Source organism: Excalfactoria chinensis, chromosome 1 (genome assembly GCF_039878825.1).
Source record: "Excalfactoria chinensis isolate bCotChi1 chromosome 1, bCotChi1.hap2, whole genome shotgun sequence".
NCBI classification, from domain to species: Eukaryota; Metazoa; Chordata; class Aves; order Galliformes; family Phasianidae; genus Excalfactoria; species Excalfactoria chinensis.
In genome coordinates this window covers 129648322-129670751 of record NC_092825.1, presented here as the reverse complement: position 1 = coordinate 129670751, position 22430 = coordinate 129648322, and the positions used below count along the sequence as shown (strand labels likewise).

Genomic DNA, 22430 nt, shown 5'->3' with positions numbered 1-22430 from the left:
CAGGCCTATAACAGGCAAGAAACATCAGAGCGATCCAAGTCTGTGGGAGTTCCACACCCCTTTCTTGGAATCACAAAAATTATTTGAGAATTACAGGTTTTCTGATTAGTCGGGGATGCACATGTGTCATCAGCATCTTTGGGAGCCAGGATGTGCAACCGATGCAAAAGCAGACATGAACAAGAATGAGAAGGGATACAGCTGCGCTCACGGCTTTCCAGATCAAACCACTTCCCCAGGAAATGGCACCCCCCAAGGTACTTCCAGAGTACCCAGTCAGCTCAGCTCTTCCCTCAGCTTCAACCTAGGGACACTACAGCATTCCCATTCCCTTATCTCAAGTCAGACTGTTTCCTCTCTGTGACTCCTCAACAGAAAATACACTTTTTCTACACAATCTACCAGTGAACATAATCCATGTATCATAATTGTTTTCACATATGTACAAGATTCCTAAAATAAATCTTAATGCTTTATTATTTTTCATTTGGAGCATCTGCTTGTTCCACCATTTCATGTGAGTTTATCTGAAGGCTTTGTCTCATCTGAGTTTGTTTAGATTACACTCACATTCTTCCCCATTATCATTTTGAAGTCAAGAAACTCCCCCCTCCTTGCTTGCTCTAGTGACCTAGTCACTACTTGATTACTCAGTGCTTTGTGCAGCAAGTCTGACTGGACTGAGAATTATCAACTTAGAAGATGACTTTGTGGCAGATTTGTCATGACTGTGATCCAAAGAATGCATCTTTGGCTCATGGTTAGGTATTTACAAGGTAAGGGACATTCCAAAGCTCAGGGTATGTGACTTTCTTAGTTCTCTCTAGATTTATTTATTTTTTCCCTACTGACCACAAGATCATCTTGCAACATATAAAACACTCTGGTGTACAAACATGTCACATTCAGTTCATTTTTCAATGTTGTTTTTCTTTCAGTGCAGACTTGCATGATGACTTTGAAGTTATCACTACATGACAGACTTCCAAGCATACCTTGGCCAATCTCATAGCTATGCTGGTATATGGCTGCTGCTCTTAGGTCTGTGAATCACCTTCCTTCTTGCACTGCAAGCAGGAACTGTTCCTATGCCTCCTCCTTACTCCCTTGATATGCATGGGACCAAGACCTTACTAAGCCAGTCATATTCATGTGCTTTAAAGTGGCTTTACCTGTCTGCTTCTGCCTCCACAACTACTATGCACAAAGATACAACATCTAGCTCAGGAATTCCCTGAATCATAAATTTCTGGAGGCCAGGAGAGTGTGTCACAGCATGACTGCACTTGTAATTCTTTATCAGACATACTCAGAGCTTCCTGGGTTTTTTGTCTGACCAACCGTTCTATCTTGAACTGTTCGCTTCTGAATAGTAATCTGTTGGATCTGCATTCAGGACGGAACAAACACACAACACTTTTTACACTATGCTAACTGAGTGGCCTATGGTTGGAGAGGAGTCCCAAAAGATACAGCAATCCTGAACAAAACACATCATTAATCACTTTTATCACTGTAATTTTTCAAGCCACTTCTGCACTACAGTTCTCCATCTCTCCAGTAAATCTGAAGCCAGAGCCTTTAATAAATCCTCCGCCATACTGCTTCACTTAAGCATGCCCCTTCATTTCTTTTGCTGCCTCTTCAGGAAAACCACTCTCCCTTTAGGGAGTTTTGTTGTTTCCATTTTTTAATGAACAAACACGTTCTGGCTTACAAACAACAAAACACATGCCATCTCCTTAACCCCTGAGAGAGCTAATAGGAATTTAATTGGAGCCACTTTTTGCCATTCATGTGATGATTCACTTTGCCACACAGGTCTGGGGCACTAAATGAAATCCTGCCCTTTTCAAATATATGGCAAAACTGTACCTGCATTTCACTCATTGTGTATCTGCTTAAAATTAAATGCTGTTCTACCACTGATACATTAGCTCTGTAACCTTTTTACATAACATGTTGTATGTTTAAACTCATATCCATTTCAGCTCCTGAAATCTTGATAGAGTTTATCCAGGACACAGGAACAGGCTGTGCAGGCAACTACTTAGGTTTTCCTTTCTAAAATACCCTCCAAAGCCTCCACATCAAAAGCACAATAGAAACCTTGAAACTGACTTTGCAGCATCCTAATGAGCTTTAGGTTTTAACTGGAAAACTCCATACGAGCAGCACTTCTGTCATGTACACATAACTCTTGCTAACACAGGACTGTTAATCGTGACTTCCTTCTGGCAGAGCAGAGGAAGAGGATTTAATTGTTTGGGTTCAAGCAACGATTCATTTCCAAGATATTTACTGGGGACATTTTGAAGCAAAACAGGAACAAATATTCATACAAGGCCAACTAATAATATCTAGAATCCAAGGAAAAATTAGAGAGGGCAACTCCTGTTTCACAAGCTGAAGTGAATAATGTTAGAGATACCACAGAAAAACTACAGGCACTGCAAAAAATCATTTTCTTAAACATAAAGAAGAAATATTGTTGATATACATGCTCAAACCATGATCACTTCAAATAAACTGCAATGAAATGTACCATGTCAGTGTAAGTCTAAACATTTCTTACCAGTTTAAAATCACATGGACTTTTCTTTGCTATTAATATGGGAGCTGTTCTGCAATTTGAACCATCAAAACTGCTTCCCAATATCAGTTATAGAAAGGCTTCTGAAACCATACATTTGCAGAGCACCATCTGTACTCTGTACTAAATAAAGAAAACAGGATAAAAAGTGGGTGTTAGTCCTACTGTTCTCACAGGACGAGGAGTTAATTCATTAGCAGTTCATCCTGTTTATGAGACGACCACAGAAGAGCTGCAAGTTCCCTAAAAGCCATTTCAGAAGCGTTTTTCATTAGGTTAATATATTTAAAGAAAAAATAAAATTAAATATCTTCAGTGACAGCGCCCCGAGGGCTTCAGCAAAGACAAAAGCTTGCCAAAATTCTGAATTGCACTGAGTTAGTGACTGTTACTGGCACTGACATCAGCATTTCCTCCTGCCTTGTTCTCTGACTTGCAGCCTCAATTATTAACAGGGAGCAAGAGCTGAGCTGTGGGAGAGTAAAGAGGAATGGCAAGGAAGGAGGAGGAGAATTTTGCAGCACACATATTTTCAGAGGAGACAGGAGATTCAAACGTAAGTTGCAACAAAGCAGTTAGTATGTAAAAATTATAAGGGAAGAGTAGGTGCTAACAGGAAAGGATGAATTTGCTTAATGACAGAACTGTATTGGATCTTGTAATGGAAGAAAAAAAAAATACTCAATTTGATACAGTACGGCAGGAAGCCAAAGAACAGGTCAATACATCAAGGCAGCTGCAGAAGCATTTGTGTGAAAGCAGCATGGTGAGGAATGTAAAAAAGAGGAAAGCACAAAATGATTACAATTATGATATGCAGCCTTGACAATGATTAGAGCCTCAGCAACAGATTTAGCTCAGTTGACTGTAGCCTAAGGCAATACGAGATGGAAGAAGTGAGATACTGTCTGCATAGCAGATAAGGAAGAAAAGACCAGAGACCAAAACACAGCATGCAAGTCTACATAGCAAGGCAGTTATAGCCTGCTTAATGAAGCTGGCCAATGACACCAAAGTCTCCCATCTCCTTTTCTTTTGCTTGGTAATACCAGTTGGCCTCGAGACAATACACTGTGCGCTGTATGGGATATGCAGGGCTTATGGAAAGCAAACTGCAGTGATCTTTGACTTGAGATGTGCTCAAGTGTAATCTGCATCCAGGAAGGAACTACTTGCACTTGGTATAAACACCTTTCAGGACACTTGTGGATGTCCCTGAGTACATGCATGAACACATAAGCAAACAAAATAAGCTGCATTAGCATGTCCTGATTTCCCCATCCACCAGTCATCTGAGGCCACAAACATCTCCAAACATTAGACTGATTGATAATGATACAAAAAGATGGATGACAAAATGAAGAAGCTCGTTTTGGAATGACTGAAATTCATTCAGAGATTAAGTGTGATACATGGCAGGGCAAAAGTTACCGAAAAAGCAATTCAGGAATCACTCAAAGAAAGAGCTTTTGAGTCTACTGACAGGGATCTGATTATGTGGTAAGTAAGAACTTAAAGAGGTGAAAGACAGAAGCCTTACAGAACTTAAGACAGAGAGAAGAAAATAAGATCCTTGGAGGAGACAAGAAGGGAAGTATTCAACTAGAAGAAACAAAGAAAAGAACACAACAGAAGGAGCACACCCCTAGCTTACCTAAAGGTTTTCTGTCTAATTGTTGAGTACGGATTTCTTCCTAGGTGGCAAGTATAGTCAAGTCAAACAACTATCCCAGGTTGGCCACGGATGGTAACATTAAAAGAAATAAAAGATCTGAAACACTGGTATGCAACCTTAATAGACAGACCTCTGTCTCTCCCTGAAGAGAGAATGTAGGAGAAAAGCACTGAAATTTCATGCCAAAAACACCCTTTGACCATGGGTTGCAGTAATCCTACTGGATCAAATCTCTACAGCTCTTAGGCTGACAGTGGGGACACAGGAAGGCAAGGGATGGGAATGAGATGACTTCAGCAAGGTCACTGACAGAATGAAAGCCCAGCCAAGTTTCCTTTCAGTACCATCTAGTCCAAATATAATGTTTTTTCTACTAACTAATTTTTCATGCAGAGTCTTTTTCTACCACATTAACTGTATATACTCATAGCAGTGAATATACCTTTCTAAATGAAGAGATCAAATAAACTCACAGGTCAAAACAAATTAAGCAGTAGTTATTCAATCTACATGGAGGCTGCAGCCTTCTGTATTTGACATGCCTTGGCTCACCTGAGATAGGTACAGCTTCCAATACTTTAAAAACATAACTTGAAACAGGTCAGAACAGCTTTTGACTTCATTTATATGAATAATCAGATGATCTGTGATCTTGATTAACAGCACTTCTAATTAAAGGGTTTTGATCTTTCTTCCAGATGCAGTACTTGTGTTAGGGAGTTGAAATAAAGCTGATTCATCACCTCTACTGAAACCTGACATCAATTAAACTCCCAACCAAGTCCCAAAGCAATGTTGAGGCACTGAATTCATTTTGATAAGAGAACTGGACTAAGGTTATGTGATTTATGTCACAGCTCTCATGGAAATGCTCTCTTGTAAGTAGAATTCTAGATATACAACTGATGACTTGATGCTGTCCATATTTACTTAGCTAAAAAACACCCTTAACTTATCCATCCCACTGTGATTACAGACAGTGCAGTAACCAAACAGAGGAGAAAAACAACAACAAAACCTACACATAACTCATTCTTTATCACACATCTAACCACAAAATCACAGCATTCTATTCTGAAAAAACTGCTTTGCATTAAAAGATAAAACACATTAAAACTCTTAAATTTGGATCAGTATTCAGGTACACCAAGTTTGTGAGGGGCAGCCAAAAAACACAGCTGTAGAGTCTTTTCTCATTATCCAAACAGAAAGACAGAACAGGCTTGGTAAGTTCAATTTATCTCACTTTTTCCAGCAAGGCACATAGAGCTATTCATTCCAAGATGCACAAACATCACAACCATCAAGAAACAAAGATTGTAATAAAATTTCCCAGGAAATTAACTAAATATATATATATATATTTATATATTCCTTGATGTCTCTGATTTGGCAAGAGGAGAGAATAAACAGAATTCATAAACCATTCATGCAAAAAACAGCTGTCACAGAATTTTGACTTAATATGTATGAATTTCTCCCCTGGCCCTTTAAGGCCACTTCATTGTGACACTTGATTATGCTAAAATTACTAAAATTCAAATGCACTGAAAAAGAACACGTAAGGCAATACATGTGCAGCTTTTCAGAGCTGCTGTAACACTGTTCTAGACCAACTGCTTCCCTTTCTTCTGATTAGTACTTGTACATAGGGCATGGCTGTTGGTGCTTCTGGTTCCTGCTACAGCCCACCCCCTTATAAGCCTCAGGAGAAATGAGGACCATCTCTCCTGGAGATGATCTGTAGTGTTCTGTGCTTAGACAATCACAAGTTGTGTACAACACAAACTGCAGGAACAATGTTTTGGGGCCTTTCTAAAGAAACACCAAAGCAGGTCATGCAGACAAACTCTGCCTTTAGCATTGTCCTCTGAAATAACACAGCTGTGAAGCACCGGATTCTTCAGACTCTCCAGTATTTTTAAGATATAAGGAAAATACCTACCTGCAATGATCCTGCCTGATGTGTTCTCCTTTAAAGATGCATACATATATTGTTTTTGAGCATTCAGTGATTTAGATTTTTCCAAATGAAGGCCTACACCTGAATCATCACAGAGTAATCCCCAGAAGATGTCTGGAGAGGAAGATACAGGATTTTAATAGAAGATGTCATGGTTTTGCAATGTTGTAATTTTGCTATCAGTATTTCACATCATAACATCATGTTAAGCATAGATAATTTTGACGAATCTGCTGCTCACAGAAAGAAGACTACATGTCCCAGGGAGCACCACGGTCAGTCATATGACCAGGACTATATAATCTCACTTCAGTGCTGGACTCGCTCTCGGATCCTGCCAGCCATGGGGGAGTGTGTGGAAGCGTTCCAGCAGTTTCGCCTAGAGTTACAGTAGGCCTCTCGGTTTTGGGACTCACTCTCTCTTATTTTACTTGATTTGTTAACCTTAATTCCAATTATATTGCATTATATTGTGTTATTCTGTATTCCGATATAGTATTTAGTAAAATAGTGTGCCTCCTTAGATCGCTGCCGCTGTATTTATTTTCTCTTTCCTTGTTTTCTTTTCCTTTTGGGATAGCGGCCCTGCAGGCCGTCTATACCCCTGTCATGGGTGCCGGTAGATTTTAGGGTAACCTGTGACATAATTGGTGGAGGATGCGGGCAAATTGCCAAGAAATTTGGGCAAAAAGGGGCAAAAGTGGGCAAAAACTGCAAAAGCTGCTGTTTTTCCTGCTGTTCCTTTAGCTTCTAACAGAGCTACGAGTTTTTTTTTTCGTTAAGGAGCTATCTGAAGTTTACGTTTCTGCACCTGGGAGCTTGACCTTGAAAGTCCAGGCGGACTGCCAATACCCCGGAATATTTTGTAAACTTTTAGCTCTGCTATCTCGTTATTGTAGAGAGGAAAAAAAATGTGTGCTCTGTTAAAACTGCTAGTAAAACTGCTTTTCAGGGTGTTGTATGCTCCTCGTCCCTTCCCTGAATCCTTAATGCAGTTTTTGAATGCCCATTTGACCGCACTGTTAATTTCCCTGAACATACTGTTGGTTATTTTATTAATCTCACTCAGTATCTGGATTTATAACATTCTGAGGAAGTCTTCCCCAGAACCAGAGAATACTGAGTGGCAGGGAGTGTGGAGAGGCTTTGAGGAGACTTCAAAAAGGCAGACATCTTCAGTGTCATGGAACTTTACTCCTGAACACTTGAAGAATCCTGAGAGCTTGATCACATATTTGAGGCAGGAATGTTGCGGCACAGGCAGATCTCAGGAGGCACAAATGATTTGGGGCCTGGCTAATGCCTATTGGGCCTTATTCAATTTTGAAGCTGAGAGAGAGAGTCTCAGAGCTGAAAAGGCAGAGAGGGAAAAAGTTTCTGAAGCTGAGATAGAGAGTCTCAGAACTGAGATGGAGAGTCTCAGAGCTGAGAGAAATGACCTCCTATATCAGCGTGACACCCTCCGGTCCGAACTTGATGCTTTCTGGTCCAGGCAAGACACTCTCCAGTCCGAGCGTGACACTCTCCAGTCCGAGCGTGACACTCTCCAGTCCAAGCGCAACGCCCTCCAGTCTGAGTGTAACAACCTCCGGTCAGAGCAAGGCTCCTTCCCGAGCCCAGGCGAGGCAGCCTGTAGCGGAGCAGCGCAACCCCAAGCGGACGTCACCGGTCTCAGCTCTCCCGGTGGGTCTGTTCCATATCTGGAAGGGGTTGGTGCGCTTCCAGGCTGAGCAGGCGCCCACCGCTATGGCCATGGGGCAGGAGAACTGCACTGCCCCCATCCAGCCCACTGGAGGCCCGGCTGTCCGGCATGAGGGGTGGCCTTAGATGTGGCTGAACGGGAGAGGTGGCCAATGCTTCATCTTTATACTGACTCATGGATGGTGGAAAATGCCTTATGGGGGTGGTTGCAGCAGTGGGAACAAAACAACTGGCAACGACAAAGAGGTAAACCTATTTGGGCTGCTGAACTGTGGAAAAACATTGCTGCCCAAATAAGAAACATTGTTGTAAAGGTGTGCCATGTAGATGCTCACGTGCCTAAGAGTAAGGCTACTGAAGAACATTAAAATAACCATCAGGTTGATCGAGCTGCCAAAACTGAGGTGACTCAAATAGACTTAGACTGGCAGAACAAGACTGAATTATTCCTAGCTCGATGGGCCCATGAGACCTCGGGTCATCAAGCAAGAGATGCAACATAAAAGTGGTCCAGAGACCGAGGGGTGGACTTAACTATGGATGCTATTGCTCAGGTCATTCATGACTGTGAAATATGCGCCATAATTAAACAAGCCAAGAGGATGAAAACTTTTTGGGGGGAAGGGCGATGGCAAAAATATAAATATGGGGAGGCATGGTAGATTGATTATATCACCTTGCCATGATCTCACAATGGTAAGCGTTATGTGCTCACCATGGTGGAGGCAACCACTGGGTGGCTTGAAACATACGCAGTACCCCATGCTATCACCCGAAATACCATATTAGGGCTGGAGAAGCAAGTTCTATGGAGGCATGGTACTCCAGACACTGCCCCAGCAGTTCCACTCCTATCCCTGTCACCTGGGCAAGAAGCAGGAGCCCATGGTGAGGATGGTGTGGATGTGCTAAGTGAGCCACTCCGCAGTGAGGGGGGTCATCCCGCAGCCACGAGGCCTGGGTTCACTGTTCCCCTATGAGGGTTTGGAGCTGAACTCTCCAGGCCAGGATGTGAGGCTGCTGGCACAATCGTGTGCCCCGGTGGCGCGGTGATAGAAGTGCCACTTGCAACACCGGAGGCCTGGGTTCGAATCCCCGCTGTGGCACAAGTGGTAGAAGTGCCGCTCTGCTACACAGAGGGCTTGAATCCCAGGAGTTGGACTCGATGACCTCTAAGGTCCCTTCCAACTCGCACAATACTGTGATACTGTGATCACCTGCTGGGGAGTTTCTTGCTGAGCCTCTCCTTGATGCTTCTGTTCCACTGAAGGGAATGGATGACTTGGAGGATGGCCATACCACCAGCAGTGATGCTGGTCTGCTTCTCCCCTCTGCTTATGCTCTGGGCTCCTGCCCTGACATCCAGTGATGGAGACAGAGGAGGACAGTCCCAAGAAGTCCTCTGTGCAGTGGCCCTGTAGCTTAGGGAAAGGATGAGTGCACCTTGACGTGGGGGACGCCCTGCTAGTGCTGCCTTTCTCCCTTTCTTCCCTCCACCGTTATCATGTTCCTCTTTCTGGCAGTTTTGCCATTTCCTTGACTTAGCAAATAATAGTGTGTTAAGTTACGGAGTTTTATTTTCAGCCTAAAGATTTGCATGAAAATAGATATAAATTGTTAAGAAAATAAGGTTGCTGATTGCTCACGACTATATATATGTGTGTGTGTGTATAATAAGCATAATGTAATGATGTAGAATAAGGGGTGGAATGTCATGGTTTTGCAATGTTGTAATTTTGCTATCAGTATTTCACATCATAACATCATGTTAAGCATAGATAATTTTGACGAATCTGCTGCTCACAGAAAGAAGACTACATGTCCCAGGGAGCACCACGGTCAGTCATATGACCAGGACTATATAATCTCACTTCAGTGCTGGACTCGCTCTCGGATCCTGCCAGCCATGGGGGAGTGTGTGGAAGCGTTCCAGCAGTTTCGCCTAGAGTTACAGTAGGCCTCTCGGTTTTGGGACTCACTCTCTCTTATTTTACTTGATTTGTTAACCTTAATTCCAATTATATTGCATTATATTGTGTTATTCTGTATTCCGATATAGTATTTAGTAAAATAGTGTGCCTCCTTAGATCGCTGCCGCTGTATTTATTTTCTCTTTCCTTGTTTTCTTTTCCTTTTGGGATAGCGGCCCTGCAGGCCGTCTATACCCCTGTCATGGGTGCCGGTAGATTTTAGGGTAACCTGTGACAGAAGACAAAATACTTTGACTAGCTGGATGGGATACAGCACCAGGTGAGGTTTCCTGCGCACTCACAACACACTGGAATGGCAAACCTGGTATCCTAGAAGGAACAATGTATTAAGCATATCACTGACAGCTTCTGATTGCACACTGTCCCATTCTGCATTCTACCTTGAAATCCCAGTCATGAGTCCTATGCTCAGCTAAAACCCGTGATATTCCATCCCAAAGAAGGCAGCATCAAAAAGTGCAGTTCCATGGTTGTCGATACAACACTAGGATCTCTGGCAGTGTGAAAGAACGCAAAGCACGCTCACTTTAAAAATATGCCTTGTGTATTGTCACTTCAGAACTCCTCAGTGAAAAACAAGATACAAATGAGGGTATGGTCAGGTGGGCATTCTGGTATAACCAGATGTAATTAGTAGCCCACATCAACTTAATAATTCCAATTATTACACAAACAGTTCATACTTGCATTAAGTATCTCCTTGTACTTGGGAACTGAAAGAAACCATCAGAACTGCTCAGTCTGACCTCCTTCATTAGAGTGATTAAATCTGCCAACTAGTCAATTTGTGCACTGAGCTCGTAATATTCCCTGCATCCTCAGAGCACCTTCTTGAAAGAAATCAAGACCGAGCCCAAAGGACTCACAATGATAAAAACATCCTCACAGCGTTCTACAGGAAACCATTCACTGATTAATGATAATGAACAACAGCAAAAAAGTGCTTTATTACTTGCTTCCCACTAGATTAGCCTTTAGCTTCCAATCATTGCGTGTCACTGTGGTAAGAATAAGTAATCATGCAATCAGAATGTCCCTTCTCTGAGTACAATACATACTAAGGTTTCACCACTTTGAGGTTTTTCTTGCATAAATCAAACACACTCTCACCCTAAGACACATTTACCAGCTTTCCAGTTCCTCCTGTAGCTCTTCTGTGGATGCTTTCAAGTCTAACAGCATCCTTCATAGCCTGACCTCCTCAAGATAAAGGCTCTGAGAAAATGCTGTTTGCTTACATTTTGCCATCCTGCCCTGGTGATTTTTACAATCAGTCAGTGATTTCCACAAAACCCGAAAGAGTGGTAGAGCTGTCAAAAGATACACTGGTCCTACATTTTGGTAAATCCACTAGCTGTGAAGTGAAGAGAGCACTACTGGGTATCCCCAGAGAAGGAAGGGCTGCAGGCAATAGTGGCTCAGTGACTCAGTGTAGCCCATAACCCATCAGTACACACAACGCGTAGAATCCAAGTCAAATGTCTACACCAAAAGAAGACAACAAACAAAGGAGAGATCTGATGATTTTAGCTGTGTGAACTCTGCAAAGCACTGGCTCAGCTAGCTAAGCTCCAGCACAACAATGTACCCAGCAACAAGAATATGATTTCTAGGTCATCGTGATGGTGTTGGGAAAGAGATATTTTCTCATTATTGTCACATACAAAGGCAGACTTTTTGCCATGGCTTCCTCTCAACAAATAGTTCTGCGAACAATAGAGTTAATGAAGAGTGTTTCCTACGCATTGTGTACCATGTCTCAGCTTTCCTTATACTTGAAAAAAATAATTAAAAAAAAAAAAAAAATATATATATATATAAAACCCGACTTCAACACCTGCGGCCCTTTGACTTCCCCTTTACCCTGCAGTTTCCTCTGTTCCTACCATACTTTGATGCCCCCAGCTTCCTCTGCTGCTATCTAAACATCATCTTGTCAAGCACTGCTCAAGCAACCGATAACACTTTCAAAGAGAGGTGTGATTTTAAGTTCCATCGCATCCCATTGCATTGTTACTTCAGAAGCTTCATTAACACTGGTTTTGGTTGGTAACTGTGATGGAAGCTACAGGAATTCCAGCAATCATTCAGAATGAAACAGCATAGAAATCTGACTTTATGTTATACTAAATACTGTGTACGACAAAGAGCTCTTTGATACAAGCCACTGTTTTCTCCTAGGGACTTGCCTCAAAAGCAACTAACTGCTCCAGATGATTGCTATCAGAGGGCATCACTGAAATGGGAAAGGCTGACGCCTGGGGTACTGCCAGTATCTCAAGGTGGTAACAACACACAGATCTCAAAATTCATGTGCCTCTTTCAAATACGGATCCTACAAGAATGCTCTTTCATGCTCTCAATCCACACTAACACTGTGACCTCAAGTAGAGTTAGAAGTTAAAAATCATTTATTAGAAGGATTTATGCTTGAATACTTTGCTTCAACGTATAATCCCAGACGATGTTTGCTCTGGCTAAAACAGGAAGTGCCGTCACGTTATTTAAACAGTGGCACCTATTGTTGAAATAGACTGGCCTAGAATAGCTGCATTCCAGTCTTACATTACAGAATAAGCCTTATATTTATTCCACAGCCAGGCGTCGATTCGGTCTCAAAATGGTTAAGGGTTTGTTTTTTTTTTTTGCTTTGTTTTGTTTTTTTTTAATGCTTGGGCTGCTGCCAAAAGGCCTAATCAAAAAACACACTCTTAATTAGTGCTACAAATAACAAGATACTTGCTTGTGACCTGAATGAACAGAAGGAGTTTCAGGAACAGAGAAGAAGTACTGAAGAAATACTAAATAAAAAACAAATAACGGTGAAACAGATACTTCAGTTAGTGAGAAACTAGGCAGCAAGGAAAGGTGATATTTATAGGTATAGGGAGGTTTGGTGGAGAGTGAGCAATTTTAATTTGATTTAGACCATATAACAGAAAATTTTTGGTGGCAGTAGAGAAGCAAAGGGAAGAGACCTCTTTAGATGGTAGGCATTTTATCCTCAATAGCACCAGAGCTGGGAGAAATGAAAACCCACGTACTGTACTAAAACCTTGGACAGAGAAACATATCTATTCCTTCTCCATTCTCTTCCTTGTCCCCCAAAACCAACAGCACTGCAGCACAACATAATAAAACACCAGATACTGTGTGATTTCATCTGTGAGCAATTTTCCCCCATGAATTCGTTATGAAACACATGCAAGATTAAAAGCACAACCAGGATGCCATCCTGCAAGAAAAAGCATAACACGATGCAGGGAGAGATGCTCTGGAGAGAGAAGACTGTGCTGCATTTTAATGGATGCATACATTTATTGAAAATTAAGCCTTGAAACTACTTTATGCCCTCATTAGCATTCCTTACCAGCAGCAAACAAAAGTTGATTTTTTTTCAAAATACCATGACATAAAGTGATCAGTGCATATGTTAAACCTCCCTGCTTGTAGTCAGCAATGCCATTTCTTTCCTAACTGATTCGGCTTATATTTCGGGCAGGAACATAAGCTTCATTTGACCCTGAAGCAAGTTCAGACCTGGCTGTAGGCTGCCTTTCTGTGCAATGGAGTAGAAATGTATCTAAAGCAGCATACAAATGCTATGTTCCTTAAATTCAGAATCAGCAAACGCACGTGGCAAGGTGGTTCGTGGACTGAATGTGAATGGAATGCAACTTCTAATTTAGAAAAGAAAAAGACTGGATGATGCAGCACCCCCAAAAGAGGGACAAATCCTGCCCTACAGAACTGACAAATAAGCAGAGCTCTCCATTTCAAAACTGAGATCCACATCTACCCTACTACAGCAAAGTGGAATACTGGGAGAGACTCGATCCTCTCATGGCAATAAATGGCCCCAGAGTTTTCTGCACTGAAATGGCGCGCAAAGCAAACAAATGTTAACAAAACAACAAAAAACAGCACAGAAAAGCATCTAAAACTTTGCTACCTACCCTTTCTGAACTCCTGTTTCCTGCTCTTATCAGTATCAGAGATACAGCCATGACAGAAAGCAGACACATTTTGCTCTTCTGTGTCATAGACACAATAAAGTCACACATTTCAAAGGTCTCTCACTAATCCAACCCTTTTGACACTTTCTTAACCAGTTCCTGGGATCTGATGAAGATCTGAAGGAAAGAAAACCTGCTCCATCGTGAATGAGAAAAGCAGGAAGGAAACTAATTAGTAAAGGAAAATTTTCAGCTCAAAGCTGACTCAAAGATGATGCCTATTTGTTTTTATTTTATACAAAAGCATTTAAATATATTCTGTGGTTGAAAGACAAGCTGCACTCCTGTGGTTTTTCAAGGCATCTCCAAACACAATCACTGGTGACAAGAGCAAACCTTCACTAGTCAAGATGGGCTCATGTTTTCCCTTAATTCTTAAATTAGGATTCAGACTGCTAATCCATGAACAGGAATAGCCTTTATCTCAGCCCTTCCAACTAGACTTCATACACAGAGGTTGACCACTTATAATTTTCAAAACAGAGTATTGTTTATCTTAACCTAAGAAATGCCACGTTGTGCTAAGACAATTTTAAGTTACAGAAAGACAAGCTGTTTTTAGGTCACTGGCTGCGAACCTGTGAGCAACATGCTGCCCACACCACTTTCCAAAGCTCATGTGAGCAATTAGAGATCAGACACTGCCCATTGCATGGTCTGTGCTCTATCCACATGGCAGCCAAGGCTGGGCTATGGTCACCCTGTCTCAGCACACCCAACACTAAGCAGAGACCTGCTTTAAAGGCACTTGACAAATGACTCCGTCCTTACCTTCCCCCTTTCCTCTTCAGAAGAGCTTTTAAAGCTCCTCAATACCCACAGCTCAGTCACTGTTCTCTTAATGACCTCTGAAGTGTTTATCTTAGAGATGTTGTATCTACTTATTGTTTCCTTTCCTGCCCGTCCTTGCAAGCACAGCCCGTTTAACTGTGCTCCATATGGTCAGATTGCATGTGAGACAGCTCAGAGTTCCACAGCATTTCAGTCTAATTCATAAATCAATGCAGAGAGGCCAAATCCTCCACACCATGACTACAAATGCTTCATTTATCAAATAAAACTTAGGCGTTGCTCGTGTATTTGCAGATTTGTGAACCACTCGCTGGAAAACTGTGTCCCTACAAATGAAAGGCAGTGGCTGCTTCAACTGTATAGATTTACCATGACAGGGAGAAAGAACAAATGGAAGAGCAGAGGGGTGGAAAGTTCTCCAAAGTAGATGTTTGCAAGCTTTTTTAAACCTAAGGGAGAGACAAGACATAAGACAACACTCCAAGGAGCAGCTGGGGACACTGAATAAATACAGACATTTAAATGTGACTAATTACATACACATGCTGGAATTCTCAGAGGAATATCAAGGAGCCAGACTCCCAGCTCACACTGACTTTCAACAGGAGCTCAGTGGCCTGCCCCTCTAGGCATTCTGGAAGTCAGACGTCATCTTGCTAAATACAGAACACCGCTTCTAAATGTTGCCTCTGGTAGTGTAATCAAAGCAAAGCCTACAGACTTCCTACAAAGTTATCTGCAGGAGCCCTTCTCTTTATTAAATAGTATATACTGAGCCCTTTTCTTTGTCAAATAAATAAAAATGCACATATCTCCTGATCACAGCCTACACTGTTCTGCGAGATGACGGACAGCTGGAGCAACTCAGAGGTCTTAAGCCTCTAACAGACCACCCTTCTGCGCTGAACGCAAACAGGCTGCACGGGTTCTGCTTTAAAGATGGTAGGGAAAGCTCTACAAAAGGTCAAGGGCTCCTTTCTGAGCACTTACGCTGTGAAGATGGAGGGATATCTGCATATGGAAAGCGGGGACTGAAAAAAAAATCCAAGGGAGAAACACAATCCATTGTTTTCCAGATGTAATTATGGAATACAGAAACATACAAACTATTTATGACTTAGTCCAAATGTTTCAAACTGGCATAGCTGTGGGATTATCCTTCCCTGTTACTCGCTGCTCATTTTCTGTCTTTTGCACTGGAGAAGGGTGCAGTTTCTTGGATGTACAGGACTACGTCCTGATACAACTTCAGAAACATCAGGGGAAAAAAATGTAACTATACCACTGCTCAAAAAGCAGCCAGGAACCTTGTGTAAACACAAACGATAAAGTATGGGCACAAGCAAGGAGGCATGGAACTCAGAGCACTTACTTCAATGGCCTTACTACCTTAAAACATTCACAAAACTATGCATCACTGGCATATGACAAAGCACTCGACAGGTAAGAGATAGCCTTCACTTAACAGACAATGAAAGGTAAAGCTTGGTAGATGTTGGTAGCAACAAGAAGCAGCAGCTGACTGTGCAGAGGTCTAGGAAGGCTGCAGTTATAAACAGCGAGGAAAAAGACAACCTGAGATGATCTGTGAGTGAAGAAACCAGACCCCACAGTGGGAGAAACCAGAACCTACAGATTAAGACCTTTTCCTAGCAAACTTTGTACTCATGATGACTATTTTCATGGCACAAATGTAGTCAGTATAAATGCAGTTACACAAGGGAGTGAAGCCCATACATGTCTGCTTGAGAAGCACCTGGGCAAAAGTCTGTGCTCATTAGGCCAAAGGCATCCTCTCTCTGTATGGCATGACCATACAACATATCAGTTGAACTGGATGATCTTTGACTGTACGTTCCAATTGAACTATTCTATCAAAATACCGCATTCCAAATCCTGTAACAGGATCCACAGAGTCTCAGTTGATGCTCTGCCCAACTCAGTCACTGGGACCACCAAGTTTCATAGCAGTTCCACAGAGGGAAACCAAGAGTAGTGAAGTGTTCCCTGAAGAAGCACGCCAGAAATGAGAGCTCTGGTTTTCACTGAGGATGACAGCAGGAGCCGCCTGGGAACACAAGAGTGTGGTGCCTGCATCTGTATTGTCAGTGTAACTTTTAAATCCACTAATGCTTCTCCCTATAATCTCTTTTACAGAGATTCAGTCCAAGAGATTGTGCTGTAGCAGCTGGCAGAGACTAGGGCCTCGGAAGGGTTCTAATGAAGCACAACAGCTTAGTGGTTTAGGGCTAAATGAAATTACTGAATGCTTCCTAGGGGGAAGCTATTAGGTAACAGTTTTGAACTCCTTTTTTTTTGCTTCCTCTGCAGAAGCCAAGGAATCTCACTCACACACCTTTTGCATTTTAAATAATCCACTACTTAATGCTCAAGAGCTCAGTACTTAGCAATTTTAATTTGCCTTTCCATTCAGATGAATTTTGCCATCCTCTCACTGAACTAATTGTTCACGGCACTCTCCACAGGGCCACAGACTGCTGAGCAAAGGCCCCAGCTGCTGTCAAGATATTATGGAAAGCAGTGGCGGTGGCAATGCACACAGGCACAGAGGGCACAGCACTGAAGATATGACCTGTGGGTGAGCTAGTAAGAAAACTCATGTTTATTTATTTAATAGCTAGGCGACAATAAGTTTTCCAATTACTCCTAGTTTTCATTCAGACCACATCTGTGTCTGTTAAATACAAGCATTATGCCACCACTTAAAAAAGGGTGAGTCTTTAAGGTATTTTTAAATAGTTGCCCACTGGAAGCAGTTTTTGTTCTCCTGGGTTGTTTAATCAGCCTTATCTATGTGGTAGCTTGCAGGATAACGTTCGCCCTTCTGCCACTAAGAATCCCAAAATTCTCTTAAGGAAAAACAAACAAACAAAGGGAAAAAAGTATAGGAAGTCAGGGGATTTCACAGGATGACAAACTCAGTTATCACGGATTTACACCTTCGTTTTGTTTGTGTGCTGCAACAAATGCAAGAGACGTTCAAAAAAATAAACAGATCAACAGTTATTTTCACAACATTCATCTGGTGGCTGCACTCCTCTAATTCACCCAGCCTCCACTTTTACTTCATGAATGACCTGTAACAAAGGTTCTGCCTCTCATCTTTGCCCTTCTTCACGCATGGCAACTTCTGGTTCCATATCAATCCAGTCAAGCATTACCTAATTACTGCTCTCCTTTCTTGCATGTCTATGCACTACAACCAAAATATCTAGGAACAAACCTGAAAGAGACTTCAGACAGTGTTGAAAAGCACTATAAAGCTGCAGTTCACTGTATACTTCCCTAACAAAAATGTGTACCATGAAGAAAATGCCAAATGACACTGTGCATTTCTTCCCAACGTAATCATTCCCCATTCCTTTCCTATACTATTCCATGTGTCTTTCTCATTCATAAGACAGACTGTCACAAAAACCTGCACCAATGGAGCTACATACTCTAGAAATATTTTTGTTTCTGAATTCCCTTATGACCATCTTAGCTCTACTCCAATCTACCACCCAGAAAACAAATAGCTGTAGAAACTATCCAGAGCCAGAGTGCTCGGGTTGTCTACTGCAGGAAGACTCCAGGAAAGATGCCTCCAGCAGACAAAAGATTGCTTGGGATCTGATTTTCAGGTTTTGTTTTTAGGGCCCAAGAGCCAGATTTAAATTAAAACAAACAAACAAACAACCTCTGAGTACTACAAGCCAGTGGCTAAAACTATGTAATTTTTCCACACATTTCAGTTAATACTTTGTATTTACTGAACAATACATTCAAAATCAAAGTTACAGAATGCTTTATAAGCTGTTCAAATAATGTTCTTTGTACTGGACAGAGTAAAAGGAATAGTCTTCAAAGCAAGGCCACAAAGGCAAGAATTCGATTTAAAATCTGAGTGGTCAAATGAATAGAAAGGTAGAAAAAAAATGCTGCATCAAAAGCTAAAACTGCCTTATTGCTCTGCATGAAGCAAAAAGCTGTATATATAAGACTTTGAGAAGGATCTTTTCAGACTTCTATTTCCAGCATTTTAGGAATATCACTGAAAAAAGCACTGGGATTACAACACTACCAAGATCTGATTTAACTAAAGACAGTCTGGCTGTGGTATGGCATACTGCCTCAAAACAAAAACAAAGTGAGAATAACACTCTTGAAAGTCCTTCAGCGTATAACCTAACTATTCAAAACATGACGGTGAGAGTGAAAGGATGTTCCACATAATCTCTGCTGGCAAATTGTCAGACACCCCATGGTTTTACCTCACAGCTGGAGTTCAACGGATAAAGACAGAGGCCTTTCCTGCTGCACTGCATCATATAGGAGTGCACTTTTCACTTCCAGAAAGACTAAAGCAAATGAAGCTGATACATGGAACAATTCTGCTCCTTCTCCCTCTCTAGGCACACTATCCTCTGGGCCTGTTCCGAGAAACAGTCCAAGTGTAATGATAAGCTCACTGTTCCAAATGCCCCATATAAACATCTGCCCTCACACAGGTGACAGACAGTGGAGTAGGACAATAAACCATACTTGCCCACCTTTGATTTCCCCCTCTCCTGCAAAGGCCTAGGATCTATGACAACAGAAATAACACTTCAGCAAAAGATGACAGCCTAGGACTCAATAGTTTCTGGCTTGAAACCCGGTTTTTCAGAAACACCATGACTTGGTCATATTCAAACTACAGTAGTTAAATGAAGGTTGGGCCTTCAACACAGTGCACAGCTATACTGACATGGCAACTTTAGACCTTAAAGAGGTACAGCTCTGTTCAAGTGGTTGGTGTAAGCATAATCCATGAAGATCAGAGCCTACACAGCAACTTTCACCGTGCTTCATCAGATTTATTTCTTTTAACTGGCAGACTACAGAGCAAAAGATTTCAAAGATGCCTACCCACAGAGCTTTGGTAGGGACTGTGTGTCTAGAAAAAATATATACAGGCATGCAAGATCATAAACTCTGCATGTTCACATGAGCCTAGGAGGATGGAGATCAAGCTCATGGCACACCTGCATTTGTTAGTAGATCCCAGCTTCAAATGATAGCTTTTTAAGCAAAGCCTTTGCAGAGGCAACAACAAAACAATGTAAAATATTGGTCTGAAAATAAGGTTGGTCACTATTTTCCTAGCGCAGTATTTCTCTATTGAAACTATGACCAACCAGCTAGAAATGTATGATACTAACACTCCAATTTTGATGACATTCTGCCACACACAGAACAGGAGGTAGATTCCTGACAGAGGTCAACCAGTACTACACTGCTCCTTAAGTAACCTCCTGAAAGGCTCTGTTGTGGTCATATGGCAATAGCCTTCCGACTCCTCATATGAAGGCAAAATCTTGATGCCTGTTTGAGTCCTAGGACTTCAAGTTTTCAGTTAATTTAAGTGAGATTTTCAGACTGCTCTAATAACTGATGGCAGACTTTTGTTTGTTGAGTCAGCTTTGTAACACCCTGTTAACACACAGGCTACGCTACTACTTCACTTAACTGGTACCACCCTTAAAATGCAAATCAGAAGGACATTATTCTGGGATGTTTAATATTTCTAAAATGACTAACTGATATATTAACATGTAAACTGTTAGGAAGAAAATCGTGTGAAGTATATGCAGAAAAGGAGAACAAAAAAAAAACTCTCATCCTGTAAATAAATTCATATGAATATTGCTGATTAACAACAGCTGTAACTAAGTTCTGACCATAAGAACATTCAAATTCCAGTCAATGCCATGATTCCTCAAATGACTTTTAAATGAATCACTCTCTATATATTTCTTCGTAACTTTTAAGTCCTACCGTGTTGCAAGCTTATGGCAGACGACACCAGTGTCTGTTATGACTTCACTCAGCCTCAGCTCCAGGTGGACCTTTCCCTGAAACCAACAAAAAATAACACATGAAAAATGAGTGCTGTGCATACCCAGCCACACCATTCCAATTGAAAACAAAGCCAGTTGACTAACACAAGCAATTCCAGGAGCAGTTCAAAGATTAGTTAACAGTTGTGCAGGTGACATGTTTAACTTCTTAAGGAATATAGTTTAATAGCCACTTCACTCGATTTCAGTACACAATCCTTCATTTCCACCCCACCCCTTTTATTGTATTTCTGTATGTTTTACTAACTGAGGGAAATGGCGTGTCTGCAGTCTGGAGTAAAAATATTCTGTTGTAGCTTTATTTGTATTTAGTATTTTAAATATCAAACAAAGAACTCCAACACAGTCACTGAAAAGATACCACACCAGTGTGTTATAAATTGCAGCCTTTCAGTACCTAAAGAGAGCCTTTAGGAGGGGAGTCAACTCCTCGAAATGGTAAATAACATCAGGACAAGGGGAAATGGTTTTAAATTGAAGGAGGGAAGATTTAGGTTGGATGTCAGAGGGAAGATTCTTTACCAAGAGAGTGGTGAGGTGCTGGCACAGGCTGCCCAAAGAGACTGTGGATGCCCCGTTCCGGGAGGTGTTCAAGGCCAGGTTGGATGGGACCCTGGGCAGCCTGATCTAGTATTAAATGGGGAGGTTGGTGGCCCTGCCTGTGGTGGAGGTGTTGGAGATTCATGATTCTTGAGGTCCCTTCCAACCTGGGTCATTCTGTGATTAAAACACTGGAAAACTGAAGGGGCTAAAAATTAAGAAATAAGTAAAACTCTGAGACGAGTTCCAGTAAAACTACACAGGGCAACTGAATTAAAAAAACAAACAGTCAAACACATCACTAGCATTCATAGCATCAACTGCTATACAGCCTTCAACTCCAAATTGTCACACTGAATTTATTGTGACTTGATGCTTTAACATGCCAAGAAAATAAAGTCAAATCACAAATACAGACTGCGCTACTCTCATTAGGTCTATTACATTTCAAAACATGTGCATCAGGTTCTTCTGGCAAAAACTATTACCATATATGGATAGAGTAAACAGAAAATACATTTTGTTGTTAAATCTATTTTGACATGCCAGTGTTGTCCAATCATCTTGTTTAAATCACGATGGCCAAAACTGAGTCATTCATCTTTAAAACTACTTCCACTCCACCCTTGTTACCAAAGTACCCTAAAATCTATCCCACTAGGTCTAATGTAGGTGGAATTGTTGACTCAATTTTATCTTGACTCATGTTGCCAGCCCTTTCATAACATCTTCCAGATTTGACTTTTCCTCTTTTTTCACATTACCAGAACTCCTGCCAAAGGATGCCTATCTTGCATAACAGAAGGGAACGAAGATCAAACCCTGACCCTACTCGTATTATGTTGTTAAGATCTACCTCCTTTGCAGCAGATTTGTCTGGATGAAAGCTGGTGAAAGCAGATGGAAGTAGAGCGGGGAGTGCACTAACAAATGGCACAGACACTCAGAAGTTCAGCTCAAGCTCATTTCCCAGCCCTCCTACGTTTAGCAGTACAAACAAACTCTGAATCATAGAATCATAAAGGCTGGAAAAGACCTCTCAACTCATCTAGTCCAATCAGCCCATCACCACCATGCTCACTACCATGCCACTCAGTGCCATATCTCCATGTCTCTTGAACGTCTCCAGGTATTCTGACTCTCCACCACCCATGGCAGCCTGCATCAGTGCCTCACACTCCATCTGCAAAGCCAGCACGGAATGCTTGCCCTGAAGAAATCAGTGAATAACAACATTTATTACTGCAATAGTCTCT

At 41.6% G+C, this 22430-nt stretch overlaps 1 protein-coding gene across 3 annotated transcripts in view; it reads right to left on the bottom strand.

The window, feature by feature from the left end:
* The window catches only part of RASA3 (RAS p21 protein activator 3), a 167716-nt gene that overhangs the window by 36868 nt on the left and 108418 nt on the right, over window positions 1-22430 (bottom strand). For all 3 annotated transcript variants that reach the window (XM_072345786.1, XM_072345767.1, XM_072345776.1), the window contains exon 5: window positions 20552-20628. In XM_072345786.1, coding sequence (XP_072201887.1) covers window positions 20552-20628 — 77 coding nt within the window. The remainder of the gene's footprint in view (window positions 1-20551; window positions 20629-22430) is intronic.